This window comes from Phasianus colchicus, chromosome 14 (genome assembly GCF_987193195.1).
Source record: "Phasianus colchicus chromosome 14, bPhaCol1.hap1.1, whole genome shotgun sequence".
Classification (NCBI taxonomy): Eukaryota; Metazoa; Chordata; class Aves; order Galliformes; family Phasianidae; genus Phasianus; species Phasianus colchicus.
In genome coordinates this window covers 20141498-20166935 of record NC_143449.1, presented here as the reverse complement: position 1 = coordinate 20166935, position 25438 = coordinate 20141498, and the positions used below count along the sequence as shown (strand labels likewise).

Here is a 25438-nt window from a genome sequence, read left to right as displayed (position 1 = left end):
TGAGGGCGGCGCTTCCGGGCGGGCGGCGCGGCGGGGCTGCGGAGGTGCGGGCGCGTCCTGCTGGGCTGACCGGCATGAGAGCGTCGGGACCGCGCGCGACCAGCCTTCAGCTGGCCCTTCTTTCTTTCCTTTCGGAGGAAAGTGGTGAGCGCTAGAGTCGTCATTTCTGCAACCAACTTCCACCCAGGATCGGAAGAGAGACAAGCCTTGCCACGAGGATGACTTCTGAAATTGAGGAACTACAGCAACATCTCATTCGGCATCATCAGAAAAGGCTGGGAGCTGCGACTTGGTTGCGTGCTCGTTACAGTGAAGAACTACTGCCTGTCGGCTATATGGACAGTCCCGCTGCCTGAGTGAGGCGTGGCTCAGTTCCCCTGCAGTCAGTGTAAAACGCCTGGTAACTTCGCTGAGTGCAGGATTAAGCACAACGAGTACAGGGTGCGGATGTTGCTTTGTTCTTGCAGATATGCACACACAGATTCTGAGCAGTCAGAAAATCTGTGCGAATGGAAAGCAGTGAGACATACAGTAGCATCCTTTATGCTTTTTCAGGAACTAAGCTGTGTGGCTTTGCAGAACCATGTGCCTCAAAGCATCTACAGCTGTAATCTGATTGCCAAAGTTCTTTTTCGATAGGAGTGCTGAGATGCTTAATTATGTATTGAACTACTGTAGGACCAAACACTTCCACTGCCCTGTAAATACCTGTAGGGCAGTCTTAGAAGAAGAAAATCTGGGATTTTGGGAAATTCAGGAGGCACAGCTAGTATCTTGCTATTGGCTGAAGCTGAATAACAGCATAGCCAGAGAAATTGAACTTTTGGGGTAGAAATGAACCGACTGATAATCAGTGCCTCATAGCCCAGGCATAAGAAGACATTTCAACTGGGGAGTTAAGTGGTAGTTAAATATCTGGCTTATCTTTGAAAAAAACTTTTCACTCTTTCAGGGTTAAGGTAATAATATATGGGCTGCTTTCCCCATTTTAGGGAATGATCTGTAGTATTAATCATAGGCCATAATCCCATTTTGAGAATCCATGTCAAATCCTCTGGGGGGAGGGGGGAGGGAGGTTTACGTGTTACTGGCTGCAAATTTAGGAGGTGCTTCAGTGTCTGTTGTCTGCAGTGCTTATCTCTGTGTTCAGCCAGCTCCTCTGGTGCATCCAGCTTTCAGTAGATGTTCCGTAGGAGAGGTTTTCTGCGTTTGAGATCGGCTTTCACTGCTGCCCCCAGGAGAGGGTGCTCTCTAAGTGTGTACTGCAGACTCATTTCTGCATGGGAAGCTCACTGTGAACGTCAGAATGGGGCATTTCTATGCAACGTAACTCCATGTAGGTCCTAATGTACCTCCTGTCACATCAGTTAATGTCTGCTCTTATTTGTCATAAAAACTAGTATTTACAGCTGGAGCGTTAAGTCAAAGCCAGTGTGATAATGCATAGAGATCATTGTAATTCTGCTGGATCTACTCTTGCTGAGAACTTGGCACTGGGCTTAATGGTTGGGTTGAATGTATATCTGAAGACCAGCTCAAAAAAACTGCATGGAGTTAGGTGTCAGCATCTTGCGTGTGGTCTGGGCAGTGTAGGTGAGGAAATACTCTCGTTTCATGTAAGCTAAAATGCTATATATACGAGGAGAATAATGACTTTAAAAACACAATTAGCTTAGAGAATAGACCAGTGAATAACAATTCCATTCAGAAAATGGACATCCAGCTAATTTTCTAAGTGCCAAAGTCAGAAATCTGCATGCTGGAATTGACTTTTTTTGAAGTTTGTTCAGTCAGAAGAAGATACTTTGGATAAACAGCATTCTGCATGTTAGTAATATATAAATCATAAAGCTGTCTCAGCTCCAGGGCTAAGAATTTGAAGGTTTGGAGAACTGACTACTTAGGGATGAGAGTAAGTGATTATTAAAAACTCATTTAAGTAATAATTGTCATTTGTGGGGGGGGGGGGGAAAGAAGGCAACTTGTGACTGTCATGCAGGAGACTCAGAAGTCTTTAGGGCTGCCCTAATCCATAGAGTATTCTTCAGCTGTGCCACAAAGCAAAGAGAAATTTCTAAAGGATGGATCAGTTGCCAAGGTAGATGGTCCTGTTTTGTGCCTGGCCCATTGTCACAAAGTTAGCTGGATCACTTTGAATACAAACAGGAAGCAATTTCTTATCGTATTGTTTTCAAAGTGTAATACCTTCAGTTATGTTTCTTCACCTTGAACCAGGTACAAGTACAAGCCATAGACCTCCTGAGCATATTGAATAAATGGAGGACTAATTCAACTCCAGCAGTGAGGAGAGGCTGGTTTCGCTGACCTCTATGAAACTCACCTAGCTGTCAAAACCGGGACACTGCCATTAGATTCAGGTCCCAGACATCCTGAATTTGGGCAGCTTTACTATTGTTTGCATCATCCCACTTCTGCGCAAAGATAGGTATTTGAGAAAATTAAAATGGTGAAGTCACTTTTTCGTGGTGCCTGTTCCCTCCACTGACTTCTTTCAATTGCAAATATGGTGGCAACATAGTAACAAAATGTGGATGCCTCTGACTGTATTTTTTTTTCTAAATACGTTCCTGTCTATCTGCTTTTGAGTTTTTTGATCAATGATCTACAATTTTGAAACGCACAAAACACAGCCATGGTGCTCTAAGACAGATGCTATAATCTAGGCTGATTTTGCTGGGTGGCTGTCTCAGCCTCCGTGCTTTTCCATTTGGGAGATTTCTTGGCCTTATTCAAAGCTACCTGTGTTGCTGATGTTGTATGAATGGAGAGAAAGATGATAGAAATGAAATTATTTGCTCTACCTTTTCCTCTTTTTCCCTTCCTGCTTTGTTCATCTAGTTCTTATGTAATGAGACACAAGGAGAGGGCAAGTGCTGAGGAAGGAGAAAGAACACTGTTGCACCTGCTAAGATTCCATGACTTCTATCAGCTGGGACAACTGTGGCCTCAGGTAAGCTGTGTAAGCTGTTCATTTTCTGTCTTCATTTCTACTGGCTATGCTTGAGGCCTGGCTAACCACTTAGAGTCTCAGTAGGGATAAACAGATATACCACTTATGATCCAGAGCGCTCCAAAGAAATACCATTTGGACTTAGGACAATTCATGTTACACAGCAAATCCTACCACAGGACAGTGACTGGGAGATGGATGTCTCTCATTCTGGTGTTATGCACTCTTCATTCTGAACACAACGTTCTATTTTCAAAGGAAGCAATTGTCTCCTTACTTAGGCCTGTTTCTAAGAAGTAAATGGTTATGATCTACTGAAGGGTTTCATAGAGAGGACGCTTATGTGGGGTCAGAGGATGTCCTTTCTGCTGCTTTGTGGCTGTAGACATAGGAATTCACAGCCAACACACTAAAAAGGCATACACAGAAAATAAAGAATTTAGAGCAAAAAGCAATTCTGTAAATCTGTGACAGCTGCTGAAGATGTCAGAGAAGATATTTATCTGCAAGAGTGGCTAAATGTAAGGCTCATATCAGAATCTTCACATAGTTTGAGCCATTAAATTCTTGTGTCATGGAAAACTGAGAGACAAGAAGAAGAAATAAGAGACAGGGTTCCTGTGCCACTTCCTTGGAGCAGAGTGAGTGCATACAGTCTACTAAAAGACTGGTTAGAAATTTGTGTGCTCTGCTGCTCTAGTCTTTGTTTCTCTTTGTTAAAAACACCACAGACCTGTTATCAGTAAAGAATCCAGTCCTCTTCTGAATCAGCACAAATTCTGCATGCTCAGTGATATCCTATTGCAGGCTAAATGCATTGTGTGCTAAAAATAAACAAATCTTTATTGTGGATTGCCTTTTCAGTTTCGTAAGGTATTTCAGATATGTATATAGACTGGGAGAAGAACTTGAAAGTAGTCCTGCTGAGAAGGACTTGGGGGGGGGGTACTGGTAGAGGAAAGACTTAACATGAGCCAGTAATGTGCTTCTGCAGCCTGGAAGGCCAACAGTAACCTGGACTGTGGCAATAGAGAGGTGACAGCAGGGTGAGGGAGGGGATTGCCCCCCCCCTCTTCTTTGCTCTTGTGAGGCACCACGCAGAGTACTGCAATAAAGTCTGAGGCCCCCAGCACAGGAAAGATGTGGAGCTTTTGGAGAGGGTCCAGAGGAGGTCCTCTGGAGGGCTGTAAAGATGCTCAGAGGGCTGGGAGCCCCTCTCCTATGAAGACAGCTGAGGGAGTTAGGGTTGTTCACTTGGAGGGGAGAAGGTTCTGAGGAGACTTCATTGCAGGCTTCCGGTATTTAAGATGAGATTGCAAACAGGAGGGAAACTTTTTGCGTGGTAGTATAAAAGATTGTGATAAGGCAAGGGACAATGATTTTAAAATGAAGGAGGAGAAAAGTTGTATTAGATATCAGGGAAAAGTTTTTCACTTTGAGGGTGGTGAGGTGCTGGAACAGGCTGCCTACGGAGGCTGTGGGTGCCACATCTCTGGAGGTGATCAAGGCCAGGTTGGATGGGGCTCTGGGCAATCTGATCGAGTGCTTGATCTGACACTAAATGACCTTTGAGGTTCCTTTCAACCCAAGGCATATGATGATTAATCTTGTCAGAGAGTATAGAAAGGATACTCCAGCTTATATTGAGGTATACCTTTTATGCTTCTTCCTCTTCAGTGAACTTCTCTAATATTTGCTGCCTTTTTCACCTCACAATTTCTTTCGCATTGCTGTAAATGACCAATCTCCTGTATCTCTTTGTATATCCTCCTTCAGCTCCAATCATCCTGGTACACACTCTAGAGGTGTCCACCCTGAGCGTCTCCTTGGTGTCCCACAGCTCAGAACTGCTTTTAGAGCTCTGCTAGTTCGGTGCAGTGGCAATGAGCCAGAAGAATACATTCATGTTATATCCTTCAGGGAAACACAAGCTGCTCAAAAGCTGGTAAGCCTAGCAGTGATACTGGTTTTTGTTATAGAGAATCCTAGTGTTCAGAGAACTTCCTTGTAAATTCCTAGCTTTTCAACCAGCTTTAGCAAGCTGGCAAGGACAGAATATCTAAGATTTGTGCTGTACATCCCTGGTCCAAGCAATAATGTAAATTCTGCCCAAACCAAGCACTCCCAAGGACCTTTTACTGAGACTCAGTGTGGGTGTCACACTGTGGAATGGACTCTGGGCATAGGTAAGTTGCATCCTTCCTCTGACCCAAACCTGGAAGCGTGGCCTCCTTTTCCTTGGAGTCCATCAGCCTGTTCAATATACTTTCAATCCTGTCTGTGTGGCACAGTTTCTGCAGCCAGAGAAATTCAGAAGCTAAGCTTTTCTGAGATCTGTTCTGTGATTCACATCTGCTGGGGAGAGGAGAGGTGATTCTTCATATCTGCAGCCTGGAGGAGTATATCCTAGTGCCTCATCAGGCTAAGTTTCTGATTTCTGCCTGGGCAGCTGTACTAACACACCATGTGTGCAGCAGGGAGTGGGGGCTGAGGATACGCTATTTGTGAGTGATACTGGGAGAGACATTCCTTCAAAATATGCCTTTATATCTCCCCCCGCTTGCCTTTTTCCTCCTTCAGTGTTGTCACCTTGTAGTATTTTAATCAGAGGAAGCAGATATACCAAGGAAGTCAATGGTAAGGGTGAAGCAGGGAGGGGGAAACAAGAGGAAAATCACATCACAGCCCAGTTTGCCAGTATAAACACTTGATGATTTCCTGTTTTTGTAGCCTAAAATGTACCATGACATCACTTGCAGACCTCCCAGAATCACCCAGAAGGAGGAAAAGTCAGCATTCCCAGCCCGCCCCCAGAGTGATTCCAGGAGATTCAGACCCTATAAGGCAGTGAAGCTCTGTGAGCAGCAAAGATAGAGTTTTGAAAGTTTTCTTGTTCTTGACGACTTGGGGATTTCACAAACAGGAAAAACTGCTTTTACTTTTCCTAAAGAGGAACCTTTTATGCCTCATGATGCATTGATGCCTGGAACTGGGCTTGCTTTAAAGTAGAGCGGAAATGTAAGAAATGCTCTTAGCAGAGGACAAGCAGAGGTAAGCTCTCCCCTAATCATGCCAGCTATTTGTTCCAGACATCCACTTCTTATGGTACTTGCTTCTACTTCCACTCTGCGAACAGAGTAATTAAGTCAAAAAGCTGTAGATAATATAGAACGGTCCAATATGGAATTAAATTGATAATTCTGAAAAGTGTGGCTAGTCCCAAACATAGCAGAGACTGCCAGTGAAATGTTCTTCCTCCTTTCCTGTGTACTACATCAGAAGACATTTGTCTGGAAAATGAAGAGCCGAGCTATTCTGAGCCCGGATACATGAACTGTCCTGGAATTTGACTCAATCGGTCAGATTTGTGTCTCAGTTACAGTTAATCCTGATTCACTGTTTTGTCTGTACCACTCTAAGCAAGAATAGATTCAGGTTCACAGAAATGGGTTCTCATAGCTTTTCTGTGAGGGATAGAAGTTGGCCGAATACACACCGCACCCTTCAGCTTGTGGCCAACCATTTGGGCAGACCTCAGTTGGATATCTGCGGTTTTTCTCTTCATAATCAGGGTAATAAACTTCAGAAGTATGGTACTGTAACTGTAATCATTTGGATTCATACCATCACATCTTCCAAATGCTTTGCAAACATGAATACAGGAAAACATTTTATTCCCAAAACAGGGGAAATTACTATTTTCACTTGATATGTAGACAAACTGAGGCACTGATATTGAATGAAATACTACCTTTTAAAACAGAACTTGTTCTCTTCATACGATTTTATACTAATCCCATACATCTAAACACTGTCAGCAAATTAGATTTGTTTTACCACAAAGTAGATTTTAAAAGTCTGAAGAAAGTTAGTCAAGAGAAAAATGATAAAAGTCTAATGAATAAAACATGCTTGGGATTTGACATTAAAATAAACAGAATGGTCTTGCAGTTTACTGGACAAATGTAACAGCCACGTGTAAATTTTGCTATTATTACTCTACCTTGGATTTACTGGAATACAGAAGGGAGTTGTCCCATTTCTGCTATTTTTGGGTAGGAGGACCAAGCCATTCAGTTCTTTGCCATGCTGAGTCCCTTTCAAAGCTATTTATATAAGATGATTATCACTCATTAAGTAGTTTACTCTTCGTTGCCAGTGCCGCCCATTTGCAGTGCTGGGAATTTAAGTTTATGCACAGCTGTGGCAGAACTCTGCATCCACTGAAATCAAGATCTAGGAACCTTGAAGTAAGGTACCAGGAAAGCAAATTACTTGTATTTCGTTGGGATGGCTTGGGAGTTTTAAGGCCCTGAATTTATTTCTACTATTCTGTATCTCATCTGAGGGTGGAAGTTATCGTGTGTTTTTGGCAGTGGAGGTAAGGAGAGGAGCTGCTTCTGAGCACTAAATTTACCAGATCTAGTGTGCAATTATTCTGGCTTTGGGATTTTTGCTGAGATGTGTAAAAAGATGTTGCCTGCCAAATAGCAGAGCAGCCAGCAGCAGGGATGAGTACCTGATGACAAATTTTTCAGTTTGGTATTTATGGATAGCTGATAAGTCTCTGGTGTGAATATTCATCTAAGATGCCATGTTGTGTATTTCTAGGATATTGATCCCTTCTCATGCAAGAAAAAGATCATGCCATGTCAGTGTATCCCCTCTTCCCACAGCACTAGAATGACTTGCTTATACAATGCTGCTCTTCATGTTGTGTATTCACTGCAATCTAATTCTGTTCTGTGTGGAGAAATTGATTTGATTTAGTTTTTTCTCAATTCTTTTCATCTGAGGATTAGAGAATCCTTTATCCTTCCCTGCTATGCTGCCACATCTTTTTTCCTGTCAAAAGCAAAGTACCATTTTGGCTCAAATGTGAATCTTCATTTATTACTTGTATTTTGTCTGGTCTTTTGTGAAGCAATGTCTACATATCTAATGTTCTGCAGCCCACTGGGTGCTCACAAAATAGAGATGTGTTAATGCTGGCTGACATCTTGAAGCCCTTTGTAATCCTGTTTTCCCTTCTCATGATTCTACAAGAGGAAACAAGAAAGCTTCCTGCAGGTATGGAGGTAAAAGGAGGTTATTTACTTCTGTAATACACAGTTCTTCCATGCATTAGCAATCAAAGCAGGCAACTCTGTAAATCTCATCTGGGTGCATGGCTAATCCTCTGTTGTTTTCTCCCACTGTGCTTATGCTGGTGTTGTCAGCAGCTCTCCTTGAGGAATAATCTACAGCAAATACGAACTGCTTTAGCAGAGGATGTTGGAATAGATCTCTTGAGGTCCCTTCCAATTGTGATTCTGTGGATGCCAGTAGACAAATAAAAGGCTAATAGGTTGTGTTTGCTGCTCTCCTTATTGTTTTTTTTTTTTCTTTTCATAAACAAACAAGGGAAAAATGGCTCTGCTGTGCAGTTTTAACCTTGCTGGTGTGAATCCTGAGGAAACATGCAGTATGGGTGTGAGATGAGGGAAACCCTATCATTACAGCTGCCAAAAGCAAAAAAAGACCTATCATGTTTCCTAGCTTTTTGTGTATCAACTCAAGCAGAAGGCAGAAAGATGTCACAGTGGAGGAGGATCAACACAACACATTACTGCTGTGTCATTACTCAACTCCTAGAGAACACAATGGAAAACTTCTGAGTAATGACTTGGAGAGTCGGAGGTAAGTTACTTTTTTTTTTTTGCTGCTTTTATCAAATGCAAAAATCTTAACCAGATGTCTTTTTATCTCTGTAATGTTGATTCACATCTCATAGGGAGATGAAAAAGCCAATGAGTAAATGACAAAATGATTAAGAAGCCAAACCTCATGGATTATGAAACACATAATGTCAGAGTATGACTTGGAGTACTAAAATATGGTTCTGTGGTAGTCTTAGAGTTCTGTGCGAGGCAATTTGCTTTTCCCTGCAGAGACAGACTTTAGCACCCTAAACTACGAGGCTCCACTCATACGGCTGGTAATTGGTGCTGTAAGAAATTGCTGCATGCTGTTTATCCGCACAATCCCTCTTGAAAAGATGGAGCACTGTGAGTCCAGGGAGGCTTGCTGACAGGTTAGTGAAGCCTTGTGCTGTGATTCAGGGAAGATACAGCTTGACCCGTGCCCTGTTGCTTCTCTCTCAGCACAGAAATCCCAAAGATCCATTCACAAACAAAAGTTTGGTATGTTGTGTCTCAGCCCTGGGAGTGTCAGAAGACCATCTAACTTGCTGGCTTCAGTGAGGACTTCTGATATTTTCTGTGCTCTTGAGGATCCATCTTTTCTACTTAATAATTAGCTGAGAAGGAATCGTTCACTGAGAGGGACTTTGGCATGCTGATGGCTGTATGGTTTTTAAAATAGAATGGTATAGAAGACTTCTGTATTTTCAAAGCACTGTACGAACTTCATATAATCAGTTGGGTTGGAAGAAACCCTTAAGGGTCATCAACTCCCCTGCAGTGAACAGAAACATCTGCAGGAGTGAACAAATCCTCCCTGCCCCCAGGATTGCTGAGTATGGATGTTTCTGTTCGTGAAGGGAGAAATCACCGAGGCTTGGAGATTGTCTCAAAATATGTTTAGGCTTGAAAGGCTGGTTTTGATGTTGAGGGCTTTTTTGAAGTTTTAACTCAGGGAATTTTCTTAAAAACAAGCGAAACAGGACAAGAAATTTAAAAACCAGAAATTAGTTGAGTGAGAGAAAATAGTGAGACAAAGGAAAAACTTTATGGCTGTTCTGAAAATATCAGCTTGTCGTCCCTATGAAGATAGAAGAATCCTCTTGAAACAGAACAGGCATTACTGGGGTGGAGTACTTGCTTCTCTGTGTCTATTGCTGAATAGCAGTCACTTTTAGGACAAAATTTCTAAGAACACTGTATATATGTATGTATGCATTGATGCACGTATGCATCTATTTATCCATCTGTTATCTACATATCTATCAATCTATTTAGCCACCTATCCCTGTTTTTAGTGACCTACAGTAACACTCTGCATTTTAAGAACAGAGATAGAATGGCAAGGGAGTACTTTGTAAAAACCTAGGAAATGCAAATTATGCTATCTGCCAAGTCTGAGTTAAACAGAGGCTCTGTGTGCTGTGTGGTATACCATTGTGTTCAGATGTGAATAAAAAAGTCCTGTGTACAGAGTGGTGGGGGGGATTGGTATTGCCCGGGGGTGTCTGCCTCTCACGGTCACGTAATCCTGACTTCAGATCACACCTTGTAGTGTTAACAAGGTGGGGGAGAGCTCCCTTCACTGAAGGGAGCTGGGTGGAAGAAGTATCATGAGCACTTCAGATTATACTCCAGCCCCAGGCATCTCCTGCACAATGGTGCTCTAGATTTTTTTTTTACAATTAATTATTTGTTTTGAGGCTGCTCCACATCCTCGCACAGAAGCAGCTGTAATACTTATCTAGACAACATTGTCTTCTGTCAGGGTTTGGTTCTCACCTGGAAAAAAAAAGTATCTTCTGTATATAATGTTCCTGTACTGGAATAAAAATGACTGGCAACTCCCTGTGTATTTTTATAACCTCCAAAAATAGATCTAAATCTCAGGAAAAAATGAATGATGCCACGGAAAGAAGTGGTAAAGGGTGATTTGTCTGTAACAGTGCTGAGATCATCTTCCATATTATATGTCACTAGCTGGAAACATGAGCCAATTTTCTCTCTCCTCTTTGTTGCTAAGACTGAAGTGCATCACTTTTGATGAAGTTTCAGTACAATGGGGAGTACTGACTTAATGCTTATGTGGAAACTGAGAGTTCTCTCCTGCTCTGCTCTGTGTGAACGGGATCATGGAGCCGATGAAGAGCCCTGGAATAGTAGGGAGAAGTTAGATTTATAAGCAGCAATGCCAGCAATTCTGTGTGTGAGTGCTAACTTGTGGTTAAGATCTCTGGGGAAGCACACACATTCAAGGATGAGTTTGACTTCCGTCAGTGAAGACTGAGTCCATGGATGAGGCCATGGCATTTTGCAGAGGGGAGGAAAGTTTAAGAGCTAACTCCAGAACTACAGTTTGATGATCTGTGTAGCGTTGGCCAGCCTGGCCCCCAGATGTGCTCTGGGTTTCCTGAGGCTGAGGTCACGATTCTGTCTGCATTGGAGACTGCTTTTGGCTTTACTGTCCCCACAGTAAATCTGCATTTCTCCTTGCTCCCCAGTTTAGTTCTACCAGCTCTGACATAGTTTAAAATCTTTCCTAGTAAAAATGCTTAAAAAGGTTCAATAGACACACAGGCAAGCCTGGATTACTTTGACAGGTAAGTGTGTTTACATTAAGTAGTGTGGTGTAATAGAGGCAGATCTGGAAAACAAAACAGCTGCTGTTAAATATCTAACATTGACATAAAATGTGTTTCAGAGGGAGCCTATAGTGGAGATGCTCTATTCTTGTTAACCAAATTATTGCTGGAGCTCATTAGGTATATTCTTGGAGCACATCTTCTGGCCTATTTTCATCCAAACAGAATTTAGTCCACCAATTATGAGGCTACAGCACGACAGGAAATGAAGTGCAGTGAACAGGAAATCCACTTCAAAAACCAACTCCTGATCTGAACTAAAAAGTTAGTGTAGATGCAGCTTGCTAATACAGTCTAGTGGCTGAGTAACTGGTGATTCCCATGAGAATTATCTGTAGAAATGACAGGAGGGGTGGAAACTTCTTAATCCAGCTCAGTTACAGCCTGTACTGGCCCGCAGCTGAATGCACTACAACCCAAACTGACAACATCAGAGGCAGGGCTGCCTGAGGGTTGACACATAGCTTATTTACTGGCTACTGCTTCAGGACAGATAACTCCTACTTGTGATAGATGACTGGCGGAATAACTGTGTTCCCTTTCCCACATGGCCCTATTAAATGGTCTGTGAGTTGTAGAGGAGGTGCTAAGTTGTGTCTTGAAACAGTGATTGAGCACCTGGTGGGAGCTCAGGTGCATGCAAATGCAGACCTCACTTAAGGGCTGGCAGTGGAGGTGAGGGTATCCTGCTGGAGATCCCTGCATACCTGAGGCCTTCCAAAGGTAAGTAAAGTTTTCTTCCTTTGTGTCTGCATTCACAGCTGCTGCATTTGGGCTTTTTTTCATTTGCTGCAGTCTAGGATTTTGCTACCCTGCTATTATTGCTGTACTTTCCATCACATCATAGCATTATGTGACTGCAAAGAGGAGATGGTCTTAGGCTGGGAACATTAAAAGTCACTTGCTTGGGCCTTCCTGTGCATTGAAGAAGGCAGTGAGCGGCTTCCTGGAGTCACAAGTTCATGAAACAGGATCCTGAAGCAGACTGTGTGTAAGAGGTCTTATGTTCTGCTGTCTCAACTGGACCTAAAGGGGAAAAGTGGGCAAGGAGAACTGCACAAGAGACCAAGGGCTGCTTTTAAGTGTTCTTGAGAGCCCCAGACTTTGGTAAAATGCAGCTTTTGCTGAGTTGGTGACAAAAGCTCTCCTCCTCTAGCACTGCTCTCCAGCTTGCTCACTCCTGCATGCACATGCTCGCATAGGATTGGGGTTGTGTCCTGCTGCCCCTGAGATTACCGATACCCTTAGTCAAGACCAATGTCAAGGTCTATTATTCTCTCACTCTCAGTTTGAATCTCTCGTGTAAGCAGGGAAATTCTCAGGTTAGCAGGCTGAACCACCACTTCCTATAAAGAACAGAGTGCACAAATGGATATGCTGTAATATTGAGAAGTTCATATCTAACCGTGCAGCAGTATTTGTGCATCTGCAGTGCAAGTGGATCGGGTAGGTATCTGACTAACTTTCCAGCTGTTCTTGGCAACTATGCAACATGAGTAAAGAAACTTTTTTCAAGTGAAGAAACTTAAATCTTTTGCTGTGCATGATGATACTAAGATGAGGAGAGTTAGATTCCTTGATTATCTACGTCTATTATGCAAATTTCAGTTGGTGGTATTTCAACATGATCTTATAGTGATAGAACAAGAGGAAATGGTTATAGACCTAAAGTGGGGAGTCTTAAGCTAGATGTGAGGAGGAAATTCTTTGCACAGAGGGCAGTGAGGCCCTGACATAGGCTGTCCAGAGAAGTGTGGGTGTCCCATTCCTGGAGATGCTCAAGGCCAGGCTGGATGCACTCTTTGTGCTGACAGTCTCAAAAATAAAATAAAAAATCGGGAAACAATTATTTTTCAATTAGGAGTTCAGACACTGTGTATAAATGTTTACTAACAAATAATTAACACAAAATACAGCATCTGCACTGTTGCCTGAAACCTGAACATGGAAATTTTATCTGTACCTCTAAGAGAGCCAATATTATTGTGGAGACAGGACAAGGGGAAACAGTCAGAAACTGGAACATAGGAAGTTCTGCACAAATGTGCGCAAGAACTTCTTTAGGTGAGGTGATGGAACACTGGAACAGGCTGCCCAGGGAGGTGGTGGAGTCTCCTTCTCTGGAGGTATTCAAGACCCGCCTGGACACCTAGTTGTGCAACCTGGTGTAGGGAACCTGCTTTGGCAGGGGGGTTGGACTCAATGATCTCTGGAGGTCCCTTCCAACCCCTACAATTCTGTGATTATTACATTAATTTTATAGCTGGGCTAATAAAGAATGAAAAACCACCCAGTCAGCCACTGGTGCAGCTTACAGGACTGAAGAAAGCTATCTTCCAGTCTCTGTCCCTTTAAAAAAAAAAAAACAGAAAACAAAAAGGACAGTGTTTCAACAATCTGATTTTCCTTAGGATGGGGTTTGTGAATTTGTAGTGTCTTAGGTACTTTTACTTTGCTCAGAGAGAAGCAAATTGGTCATTTTTATATGAAAAAGAAACCTGTCATCTTTGAACAGCGTAGGCAGATCCCGTGTAGATGGCAGCCACAGGACTTCTGAAGAGATGAGACTTATTGCTGTCCCTGCAGAGCTCTCTTTCCTGTTCAATGCTTTGTACTCCCATAAAACAAGCTCTTCATTTCCTCTTCCACACATTCTTTCCTTCTTTATTTTCTACAACAACGAAGAATTACTGAGTGGTCAGAGATTCTTCATATGCTTTTTGAAGATTTTTCCATGGGTGCTGACATCTTTAATGAATCAGCTTATGTGATTTTGTGTGTGTGGGGGGGGGGGGGGGGGAGGGAGAAGAGGGGAAGAATATGAATGAGAACGTGGAAGAGAAATATGAATGAATAGTTTAAATTAACTCTTCCTTCATAATGTTTTTTTGGAATAGATATCAACCTCAAGATAGGGCCCATTTTACTGCCATCTCAATATACTTGCTTTTCTAACTAAAGGATTATTAACAGTCTCTGTGATTCAGAGTCAATTGCAAGTAACTTTTAATAACTGCTCTGATGTGAAGACAGTGGAAGTGACAATCAGAACCATGCTGAATTAATTCATCTTTTCTTCCCTGCATCAACATCAAACGTGCATTTGTACTCAGATGTATTTTAGCTCCTCCAGGAGCCTCTTATGGGGAAGATATTGGATGAATTGATTGTTAATCTCTGCATATCAGGTTCCTGGCTGGTGCTCAAGCTAGATCCAGTTTAATCTCATAAATTACTCCATATAGGAAAACACGTCTGTGTGTATCTCTGTAAGAAGAGGATAGGCAAGAAAAAGAATTTACAAAAAAAAAGTGAAATACTTGTCTTCCCACAGGTTTCTCTAAATCCAAGTTTAAAGCCCTTGTAACCAATAAAAATGACAGCTTATTGTTTCACCTGTCACTAAAATGGAAGTGGATACAGGATTTCCTCAAGCCCTTGCAAAAAATAAGAAATTGATAACCACTTAGTGAAGAGTTGATCCCGATGTGGAGGCAATCAGTAGAGTTTTGGAGGGCTGAACTTCTGTTGTGAGCTCTGAGGAGTACAAAATCAGCAGTGCAAGGATATTCTTTGAATGATTGCCCAGAAAATAAAGCATGGGGAATGAAGGAGAGGTATGATGTGTGTGGAGGGGGAGAATGAAATATTTCAATAAATACTGCCTCTTTGAGATTCCTCGACTGATTATGACAACTTTGAAATAAATCAATTGCCTTCTGTTTTTTAAGAAATGACTTTATAGATCAGCAGAATAGTGGGGTAAAGAGGGAAGAAGTATCTGTGACAGCTTCCCTGGATGATAAGAGATTAATTAATTAGAACTATAAATGTCACTGACTTCTTGTCACAGGAATTGTTGTGCATCTTATGAAAGATCAACGAAGACCATCAGTCTCTGTCATACTCAGTATGAACCAGGGCAGGCAAACTACTGACACTTGTGCACAGAACTCTGATATTTCTAATAAACTAGGCGAGAATTGCCACAATAACTTGCTCTCACTTCATTTATCTCAAATTCAGCCCTGGTATAATTCTGCTGATTCTGCATGAGATTAATATACCTTTCAAAGCCTCCTTCCCTCCTGACCATAGACCTCCTCCTTTGTCATCCCGTGAACTAAATAGAAAAAGCCCCGGCTGTTCTCCATGGTTGTGCATGGACTAAAAGCCTTTGTGGTTGAATATTAGCAATCACCACGCCCTACCCAATGTATCACAGCACCACGGTCCTGCCTCCACTGTTTCCTGTTATGATCAGGCTCTCTTTGCAGCTAGAGTTTAGCTGTGATATTTCATTGTGGGTGCTGGTGATCCACGTGCTCTCAGGCATGATTTTGTTTTAAACAGCCAGAATGTACTGACTTGAATAATCCACTCAGAACTGGCTTCTCCCTGGTTCCTGTTCAGTAATGGCAGTCCTTCTTGGCCCTTTTTCATTCTCTTGAACTGCGTCTGTATACATTTACTCCTGATTATTACATTACGAAATGTTCAGAAACCCTCAATGTGTAAATGCATTCCTGATAGACTCCTATCCAGTGGTCACCTGTATAAGAGCCAACTGCAGCCCAGCACTCAGCCTCTGAGGGCTCTCGGGCTCTCTGAGAGGCATAGAATCACAGAATAGCCTGGCTTGAAAAGGACCTCAAACATCATCTAGTTTCAACCCCCCTTGGCACAGGCAGGGTCACCAACCACCAGACCAGGCTGTCCAGAGCATGAAAGGACTTGCCTAGTGTCCTTAACTGTAGTTTTGGAATTTCTTAGTCAGAAAGGCAGGAGTCCTACACGGTCATCACACTAGTACCATTAACTCAGCCCCATACCAAATGCCTGAGAAGGGAGCTCAGCAGGAGAGAGAGAGAAAAAAAACCAACAAAAACTCCCGAAGAGCCTGCTGCTCTGGGGCACAGCTGAAGATCTTAGCTTAGTTGGACTTGATGATCTCTGGAGGTCCCTCCCAACTCCTACGATTCTGTGATTCTTAAGAATCCAACTCATCTGGCTAGAGGGCCGTGCCCAACTGGTAGTGGTTAATGGAGTGAAGTCCAGCCAGCGACCTGTTTCAAGTGGTGTCCCCCCAGGGGTCGGTACTGGGGCCTGTCTTGTTTAAAATCTTTATTGATGACCTAAATGAGGGGATTGAGTGTACCCTCAGTAAGTTTGCAGATGACACCAAGCTGGGAGGTGGTGTGGATCTGCCTGAGGGTAGGGAGGTCCTTCAGAGGGATTTAGATAAGCTGGATCGCTGGGCTGAGGTGAATAGGATGAGGTTCAACAAGGCCAAGTGCTGGGTCCTGCACTTTGGCCACAACAACCCCATGCAGCGCTATAGGCTTGGGGACGAGTAGCTGGATGACTGTGAAGAGGAAAGGGACCTGGGGGTGTTGGTTGATGCTCAGCTGAACATGAGCCAGCAGTGTGCCCAGGTGGCCAAAAGGGCTAGCACCATCCTGGCCTGCATTAGAAATAGTGTGGCCAGCAGGAGCAGGGAGGTGATCATCCTCTGTACTCAGCTCTGGTGAGGCTGCACCTCGAGTGCTTGTTCAGTTTTGGGCCCCCCACTACAGGAAAGACATTGAGGCCCTGGAGCGTGTCCAGAGAAGGGCAACAAAACTGGTGAGGGGTCTGGAGCACAAATCTTATGAGGAGTGGCTGAGGGAGCTGGGATTGTTCAGTCTGGAGAAGAGGAGGCTCAGGGGAGACCTCATCGCACTCTACAACTTCCTGAAGGGAGGTTGTGGTGAAGAGGGGTTTTCACCTCTTCTCCCAGGCAACAAACAGGACCCAGGGAAATGGCTGCAGGTTGTACCAGAGGAGGTTTAGGTTAGACTTAAGGAAGAACTTTTTTCCTCAGAAAGTGGTCAGGCACTGGAATGGCTGCCCAGGGAGGTGGTGGAGTCGCCGTCCCTGGCAGTGTTCAAGAGGCGTCTGGATGAGGAGCTGGGAGATCTGGTTTAGTAGCTTGTGGTAGCAGTGGTAGTGTGAAGACGGTTGGACTAGATGATCTTATAGGTCATTTCCAACCTTGTGATTCTATGATTCTATGATCTCCCTTTCTGCAACAAAGTTTGCCAGTGTCGCATATAAGCACTTACTGGGCTGAGCTCTATTAGATAAAAGATTTTCTATGTTTTATACATACAAAGTTTTGAATTGTCCTGTTCAGAAAGTATGAGTTAATTCCTCCATCATCCATATGAATAATCTCTCTTGATTAGTTTGAGATTAAATGGGCCAGGGGTACTTTTACTCATCCTCTTGCACTGAGAAGGTGGCAGTGTCAGTCTCTAAAGCTCACATTGTTCCAATCCTACCTAGCCTTCTGAGCATTTTTACACTGCCTTTCACCCAAACTGGCAAAATTTATGCCCACTCACTGTTTCGTCCTTGCTAGCTGTGTTATCTATTACTTGAGCTGCAAATATTTGGAGTCAGGTCCCAGAATATCTGTTAGATTCCCTCTTGTTCTTCCCATTGCTGAAAAATTTTTAAAGTGTAGAAAGCAAACAACATAACAAAGATCACGGTGGTCTGGTGAAGTTCCCACTGATAGGATGAGGGGAAACATAACCCTATTTTCAAGAAGGGAAAAAAAGAAGATCCAGGGAACTACAGGCCTCACCTCTGTGCCTGGCAAGATCATGGAGCAGATCCTCCTGAAGGCCCTACCATGGCACATGGAAAATAAAGAGGTGATTGGTGGTAACCAAAATGGCTTCACTAAGGGCAAGTCATGCCCGACAAACTTGGTGGCCTGTTATGATGGAATTACAGTATCAGTGTATAAGGGAAGAGAAACTGACATCATCTATTGGTGATAGGTAGATGGTTGGACTGAATGATCTTGAAGGTTTTTTTCAACCCTGGTAATTCTGTGATTCTGTGATCTACCTGGACTTGACATTTGACACTGTCCTTCATGATATCCTGCTTGCAAAACTGGTGAAAAATGGATTTGATGGCTGGACCAATCATATAAGAACAAGGAATTGGCTGGACAGTTGCCCTCAGTGAGTTTGTGAGTACCCCGTCCCTGGAAGCATTCAAGGCCAGACTGGACGGGGCTTTGAGCAATCTGGTCTAGTGGGAGATGTCCCTGCCTATAGCATGGGGTTGGAACTAGATGATCTTAAAGGCCCCTTCCAACCCAAAGTCTATGATTCTTTCAAAGCTATGGGAAAGTTTTAAGTTACCCAGTATATTGAAGAAAGAGCTCATGCTAAATATTTCTTTTTTCTTTCTTTCTTTCTTTTTTTTTTTTTCCCCAGACCACATCACTGATGTGCTTTTTCTATCTAAAAGAATATATGATCTGAAGAAAACCAAGATAATAAATCCCCCGAGAAATACCAGGTCTTCTCCCAGAAGAATGCTTAGAATTCTGAAATACTTAAATATTATCTAGGCCCTGAGTGGGCTGGAAATAATGGCATTTTTGAGGCCCTGGGCAATGTTACTTATCTATACAGACTCCTCTGAGGAGGAGCTTTTGACAGCCGACTCTTTTACCCCTTAAAATCTCATCCTTCAGTTGGGTAGGAAAGATAACTCTTGTCTGTAGCTCTCAAGGAATCCATGGATTGGTTTGTTTTCACACATGGCTAGGCCTTTAAAGATAGCTTAGCAAATGGACTACTTGATACTGCAATCCTTTCTCAGCAGCTGGCAAAGGAAAGGTCTGTGATGGAGGTCAGATCTTGGTGCAGCACATCCACAGCAGGGATTTCTGAATATATTGTAGCTGGAGCATCCTGCAGCACAGGCATTTCAGAAGTTTCATTCTAAGGGAAGAGGACAGAAAGAAGTAGGACAGAAAGTAAAGCTTGGAGACTCCTGCCTGTCACAAGGAACCATTGTCTTTCAAAATGGCGTGAATAGTGTTTTGTTTTAGCTATTGCTACTAGCAGTAGAGAAGGACAAGAGAAGTGGTGTGAGGTAAGAAAGAAGTGTCTGTCATGCTGAAGACTTTCTTTTGCTTTGTCTCACCCATTCAGACTGCTTACAGACTGCTTGACATATAGTTAGTGACTTTCTATGTACACAGGCAATGTCCAGCACACCATGAGTGCAAATATGATTACTTTGGATCCAATTGTTTCACTAGCAAGGGACTTCCTTTGCATCATGGCTGCTGTCCTAAGCACTATGATGAAAATATCAGTTCCTTGAATGCTAAACTGTAACTCCTTAAATATAGCAAGAAAATAGCTAGACTTTTATCATCTGCATTCTATTATCTCTATGAAAAAGAATGACTAAATCCTCCAGAGAGTAACCTCAGTCTTATGAAGGAACCTAGGAATAGAAGTTCCAACAGAAATGGAACACAACTTTTCCCATCATATATATTGTCAGCTTAATAACAAAGAAGTCTTCATAGGGCAACTTTGAATCAGTGGGAAACCTCTTAATCCTGGATTCAAAATTCAAACCTGGCATCATGCATGCCCCCTATGATTTGTTAAAATCACAAGTAAGTCCTTTTGTTATTCTGGAGCTCTTCTGTCAGTATCATTTTCCGCTGGGGGGGCGGGGGGTGGGGAGGGGAAGGAGGGAAGAAAAAAAAAAGTGGAACATTGTCATGAAAAAGTCTGAGTAAAAATGAGTCAGAAAAGGAAAAAGGCAACTAAGGCAACTGTGTAAAATAGACCCTTAGGAAACCAGTGACTTTTTTCCTTAAAAATTTCCTTAAAAATTAATCATTACATTTCTTGAGAATGTTTAAATTTCTTCTTGTAGACACAAGTTGATAACTTTAAAAATTACTTTTTTTTTTTTTTTTTTTTTTACAGTTATGTTCGAAGTCCCAAATGAGATGAAATGCCTTCTTTAAAACTCTGTGAAAATGCTGGAACTTGATTCTGTCCATCAGTGGCTCCCTCCCAGAGATACCACAGGAAACTTTGGAGTGGTCCTCAGACTATTTTCATTCATGGATTTGACAGTTCATTTATACCATGTCATTATGGTGATGGTCTCTGAGGAGTGGTGTGTCTGCCAAACTACTGGAAGCCACAGCCCCTTTGGTTATCCTTTTCAAATACCTGAAGCTGGTGGAGTGCTTTATAGTGAAACAGGCAGCTATGAGAACTGTACATGACAGCACGCTCAGTGAATGTGCTCATGAGTCAAAAGACCATCAGCTTACCACAGCACCTCTGAGCTGCACCCAGTCTGCATGACTCAGACTAAATAAAAAAGGATCCATCGCACACCACTGCCGACCTCTTATTCTGAAAAGTGCAATTACCCAGAACACGCGGGTAATGTTTAAAATAATGCTTTCAATAAGGACCAGAAGTCCCAGTGACATCAGAGACGCAAATGAACTTCAGAACCCGGGCTTTCCCGGTTTCTCGGGCACGTGATTTCGGGAACGACGGACCACTCACTCCTCAGCTTTTGCCCCGGTGGGCCTCGGCCGCCGCCACCAACAGCCGCTCCCCTTCCGAGGCCGCCTCGCAGAGGGTCCCTCCGGCGGGGCGAGGCCTGCTGCAGTGCCGGCGGCGTCTCCCGGCCCCGCCTTCCGCGAGGCAGGAAAGCGCCGCGCCCTGCTAACGGGGCGGGCCGCGCCCCCGTACAGCCCCAAAAGAAGGCGGCCGCCGGCGGGGTGGGGTTTGCGCCGGGACGGGCGGGCGAGAGAATCCCGTTAGAAGCAGCGCGGAGAGCCCCAGCAGCGCAGGACGAGCGGCCCGCCGTGCCCAGAACGCCGGGAAAATGCCGAAAACCGTGAGTGCCCCGCAGCCGCTCCGGGAGCGTCACCCGGCTGTCCGGCCCCGAGTTTCCTCCGGGGCACGGCGGGGTTGGGATGGCGGAGCCTCGGCTGCCCGCCCCGTCGGGCGTCGGGAGCTCTTCGTGGCCGGGCTCGCCCCGTTCCTGGCGGCTGGGTCCTGGAGGTACCGGCGGAGGCGGCGGCCACCGATCGGCCGTGACCCGGGGCGGGAGGAAGGGTTTCTCGGGGTCGCGGCGCGGGCCCGGCGGCGGAGATGCGGCGGGTGGGGAGGGATCCGCCCGCCCCTCCATCTTGTGCCGCGCTCCTCGCCGGTCGCTTCCTGTCCCGCCGCAGCATCCCGCGCCTGGAGGGGCCGGGCCGGGCGGGGGGCGGCCAACTGACCGGCGGCGAGCGAGGCAGCTCCGCCCGGATGCCGCTTGTCCTCCTCTGTAAAATGTCTGAATAACGAGGCGCCGTTTTGCTCTGCTCTGCTTTGCCGGCGTCTTCTGTGTTGGGAGCGCGTTGAGTGAATCTTTGGAGAGCCCGATGAGGAATTAATTAAACCTATGGCTACCTCTCATGTGCTTTGTGCGGAAGAGAAGTTCGGGGTTTTCACAACTTGTAATTAGTCAGTTTAGGTTGCTAGGGGAGGTTTGCCCCAGCTTGACTCCAAGTATTTCTTGGCTGGAGAGATCTTGATACTTCAGAAAGTCTGTTCAAGTCCGTACTTGACTCTGTTACAGCAGGAGTTCAGTGACTAATAAGGAGCTTTTTTTTTTTTTTTTTTTTTTTTTTTTTCTCTCCTTTATTTAATTTATCCTGTCCGCAGAAAGAATTGGTCCCTACCCTTGGTTGATAAAACAGGAAGGATCAGACTGGAAGGCTCTGGATGTTTCCTCACTCAGAATGTTCTGAAACGGCCTAGGGACTTGTGTGCTTAAACTGAAAGACCGTATCTCTTACATCGAGAGAAGGGGGGAGGGGGGGGAACCAAACAAAATAACCACACCCCTCTATAAGGGGAAGTTGAAACAGAATCCACCCTGATTTTTTTTTTTTTTAAAGTAGCTTAATGTTATCATTTTAAAATAGATATTAATTACATATTTAACTGACTTCTGCTTTTCTTGCTGTATTAAATGCCTGCATGCCAGATCCCTGAGACGAGCTGGATTACTGTGTTTTAGCATTTTCCTGTTTGTTTGTTTGCTTATTTTTGCTTTTAATTTTAAACGTTGGAGTCTTAAAGGATATCAAATTCAACCCTTAAAGATTGAGAAGACTGCACTTCCTAAAGGTTTTGGAAGGCCTTTCTTCAAACAATAGTAATGATTAGTGAAGAGTTACTTCCTAAAAAAGGCAAAAAATTTAGTACGATCAACAGAACTAGCTCAGGTTAAGGGACTTCTGTGTAAAGTGCAATTCAGGCTTTTTAGCCTGATGAGGGTTTGCAGTTGTGGAGTGACTTCTTCTATCATGAATCAGACCACAAATCCCGAATATGTCATGGAAAGGCTTATGAGGCAGGGTTCCTTGCTGATAGGATGAATCCAAGTGTTTTGACACTGCATTACAAGGTGCTTACAGCCTCCTTTCAATCTGGAGACACACCCCAGGCTGGATTCACGTTCGCTATCTGCTGCTTTCTAGTTCTGACAGAACAGTCAGAGCTGGAATAGATAAAGAAGTTTAGATACTTTGTTATACGTTGCAGAAAGTGGTTCACATGTTTGTGCTTGTTGAGAGAGAAAGCTGCAGGCCTCCTGCTAGAGCAGTCGCTTCGGTTTCCTGCCCCATCTGCTGCAATTGCAGACCCAACTGAAATAATACTTTAAACATCATTTCTTGTGCTGTGGTTTACAGGAACAGGAAACACTGGCATAACTGTGTAATCAGTTCTTCATGTGAAAGAAACATGACCACTAACATGCTAGCTTAAGATTTGTTAATAACTACTTAATTAACAAAACAATAAAACAAAGTAACTTTCCTTAATTGAGGTCAAATGTGGGTGAAACTCGAGCAGCTAGATGTAGCTATATGTAGGCTTCATCACAAAAATAAATCCATTGTGAAGAAGACAGATGGAGGAAATGTTCCAGGGAACAGTTCTGGCTGGGCAGGAAAAACATTTGTGTCTAAAGTGTTTGGTAGCTCTTATCATTCATCTCACCAAGCATACAGAACATGCTGTGGCTGCTTTGTGGCTTGAGCAGCAAAACCTGCTGAGTTCTGAGGCCCTGCTTTCTGGTAAGTCAGGCTAAATGTTAACATATCTAGCTAGAAATTGCTTGTTACACGAGATTCGTTCACAGGGGCACTATGCTTTAGTACACTATTAATAGGAGTCCAAGATTAAATCAGGTAACCTTCGAACTAGTGGCACATGATTTGCCGCTGTGTAGTGTAATGTCTGCAGTCAAGATGGGGTTTGATTGTTGTAGACTGTGTAGAAAATGCATCACAGATCTGCTTACTAATCCTGCCACACACTTCCCAGGAAGGCTTCATTGTTTTATCTTGAGTGCTCTTATAGTTAAGCAGCCAGCTCCATTTATATATACTTTTTTCTGAAAGATGTGCAGGATGTAAACAGCTGAAGCACTTGTAAAAGAGGACGTACAATTCCCCCTACGCTTTGTATTGCAAAGGGGTGGAAGTGGTTGGTTGGTAAAATGCCTCTTGCAAACTATTGTCAGTTTCAAACTCTGCTGGTTGTGAGAAGTCAGTTGGCTGTGATTGGCTCTGATCTCATGTTCACTGTCTTGTACTCTGGTCTTGAGCCATTTCAGGGTTGATAGAGCTGAATGTCACACTAGGTTCCAAATCTTGATAAAAATGAATGAGTTGTCACATTGACAGCTGGTCCAAGCCCCATAGTTAATTGCTTTAACTTTAATACTGCAAGAAACATTTAGCTGCGAAGAAATAATGGAAGGGAAGAACTCTTTTGTGCCAGTCACATGTATTTCAATGTATTTTTAGCTATTTTGTCCATGAATGTACTGGCTTAGTGGCTATGTGAATGACTTTGTCACTGAGAACTTGAGAGTGTGAGCATCTACCTTGTGTGAAGTGTGTATTCAACTCTTGTGACTGTCCTATCACTGGGAACTGAGCGGTTCTCTTTTAGGTAACATAGATAAATTGATACAATCAGAGCTAACAGATTCAAAGTGGGGATTGTAGAGTTTGGACTCCCCTTTCTGTATTTGCAGAACTGTTTCTTTGTACATACAGAACATAAGTCTTCTATGTTTCAAACTGTTATTGCAGAGAAAATCAGCTTGGACAAGCATGAAGTCCTCAGAACAAAAGAGCAGTGAGATTTGCAGGTCTCAAGTTTACTATGATAGTTCAGATTTAAAAGCAAATCTTATTTGCTGCTGCCTTTTCCCTTAATATTTTCTAAAATTCAGCATAACAGTTGCCAAAAGATGCACGAAGGACCCTGCCTGTAGCTGATATTGATGGGCTTCAGTTGGACTACAGATGCCTTTAGGATTGGAGTAGGTCTGGTTAGGAGAAAGGTTGTTGTGGGACTGCGTAGCAAGTGTCAGGAGATCCTGCTGGGTCGTTTCTTGAGGTGCGGTAGCTTGCTACTGAACTCTGCAACCAAGTGGCAGCTGTAAGCAGAGTGCTACATTTGTAGCATTGGATTATTTTTTTTTTCTTGTGGACTTTTCTAGGGGTCTTAAAAGCTGGAGGCAGAGGGTAGACAATGGTAGGAACAATAACTGGAAATGGATGGGCACTTACTTTTGGTGCCCTGGGTTGGAATCCTACTGTGCTGTAACAGAACACTGAAAGCATTCCAGATGCCTTCTGCCTACCAAGGGTTGATCCTGTGATGTCGTATCTCCCTATTTCCATCCTTCAGTATAACTCAAAAAAGTTTGGCACTGCTGATCAAAGTTGGGCTTTGGTCTGATATTGGTGCTAACTAGTTGGGCAAACCAATCCATTGTATCTTTCTTCTAGCACCCACGTGCATTGAATTGAACTGAAAAGGTGTGACTCAGAGCTCTCAAAGGCCTTGCTTTGTATAAAAGCTGATTTTGCCCTGTTGGTGGATTTCAGATGAGTTTGTACTTAGGAAGTAACAATAGCTAAAACATGCTGAGCGTGCTGTGGGACCAGGTTAACTACCAGAGCTATAGATTTATATCTGTCATAGGATGGTTATACCCTACCTTGCATTATGTTCCTGGATTTGGCAGAAGTAGCAAGGTTTTTGCTTCTTGGGCAGATGAACCAGTTGGTGCTGATGATAGTGAGCAGAGGCTTCAGTTTGTACTTCTGAGCCTCCTATGCTGAAGTTAAGCAGGTATTTTCAATAACCTTTGTGCTCACTTTGTTTATACATAATGCTAACATTTTACTTCCCTTTCTTATGGAAAGCCCTACCTCCAACTGTCAATGC

At 43.6% G+C, this 25438-nt stretch overlaps 1 protein-coding gene and 1 long non-coding RNA gene across 3 annotated transcripts in view; both read left to right on the top strand.

Moving 5' to 3' along the window:
• The first annotated feature begins 16 nt into the window (after positions 1 to 16).
• On the top strand, positions 17 to 14064 carry LOC116229472 (uncharacterized). Its single transcript, XR_016471208.1, has 5 exons — positions 17 to 441; positions 2860 to 2971; positions 4748 to 4916; positions 5702 to 6022; positions 8375 to 14064. It is a non-coding gene; the product is annotated as an uncharacterized LOC116229472 (long non-coding RNA).
• Positions 14065 to 20874: 6810 nt separating this feature from the next.
• MSN (moesin) overlaps positions 20875 to 25438 on the top strand; it is a 40346-nt gene continuing 35782 nt past the window's right edge. Inside the window, exon 1 of one of the 2 annotated variants that reach the window (XM_031593951.2) lies at positions 20875 to 21032. In XM_031593951.2, the coding sequence (XP_031449811.1) occupies positions 21021 to 21032 (12 nt within the window). In that variant the 5' untranslated portion in view covers positions 20875 to 21020. Of the gene's footprint in view, positions 21033 to 24780; positions 25027 to 25438 lie in introns of those variants that run through there. The other variant, XM_031593952.2, reaches the window with a different exon arrangement.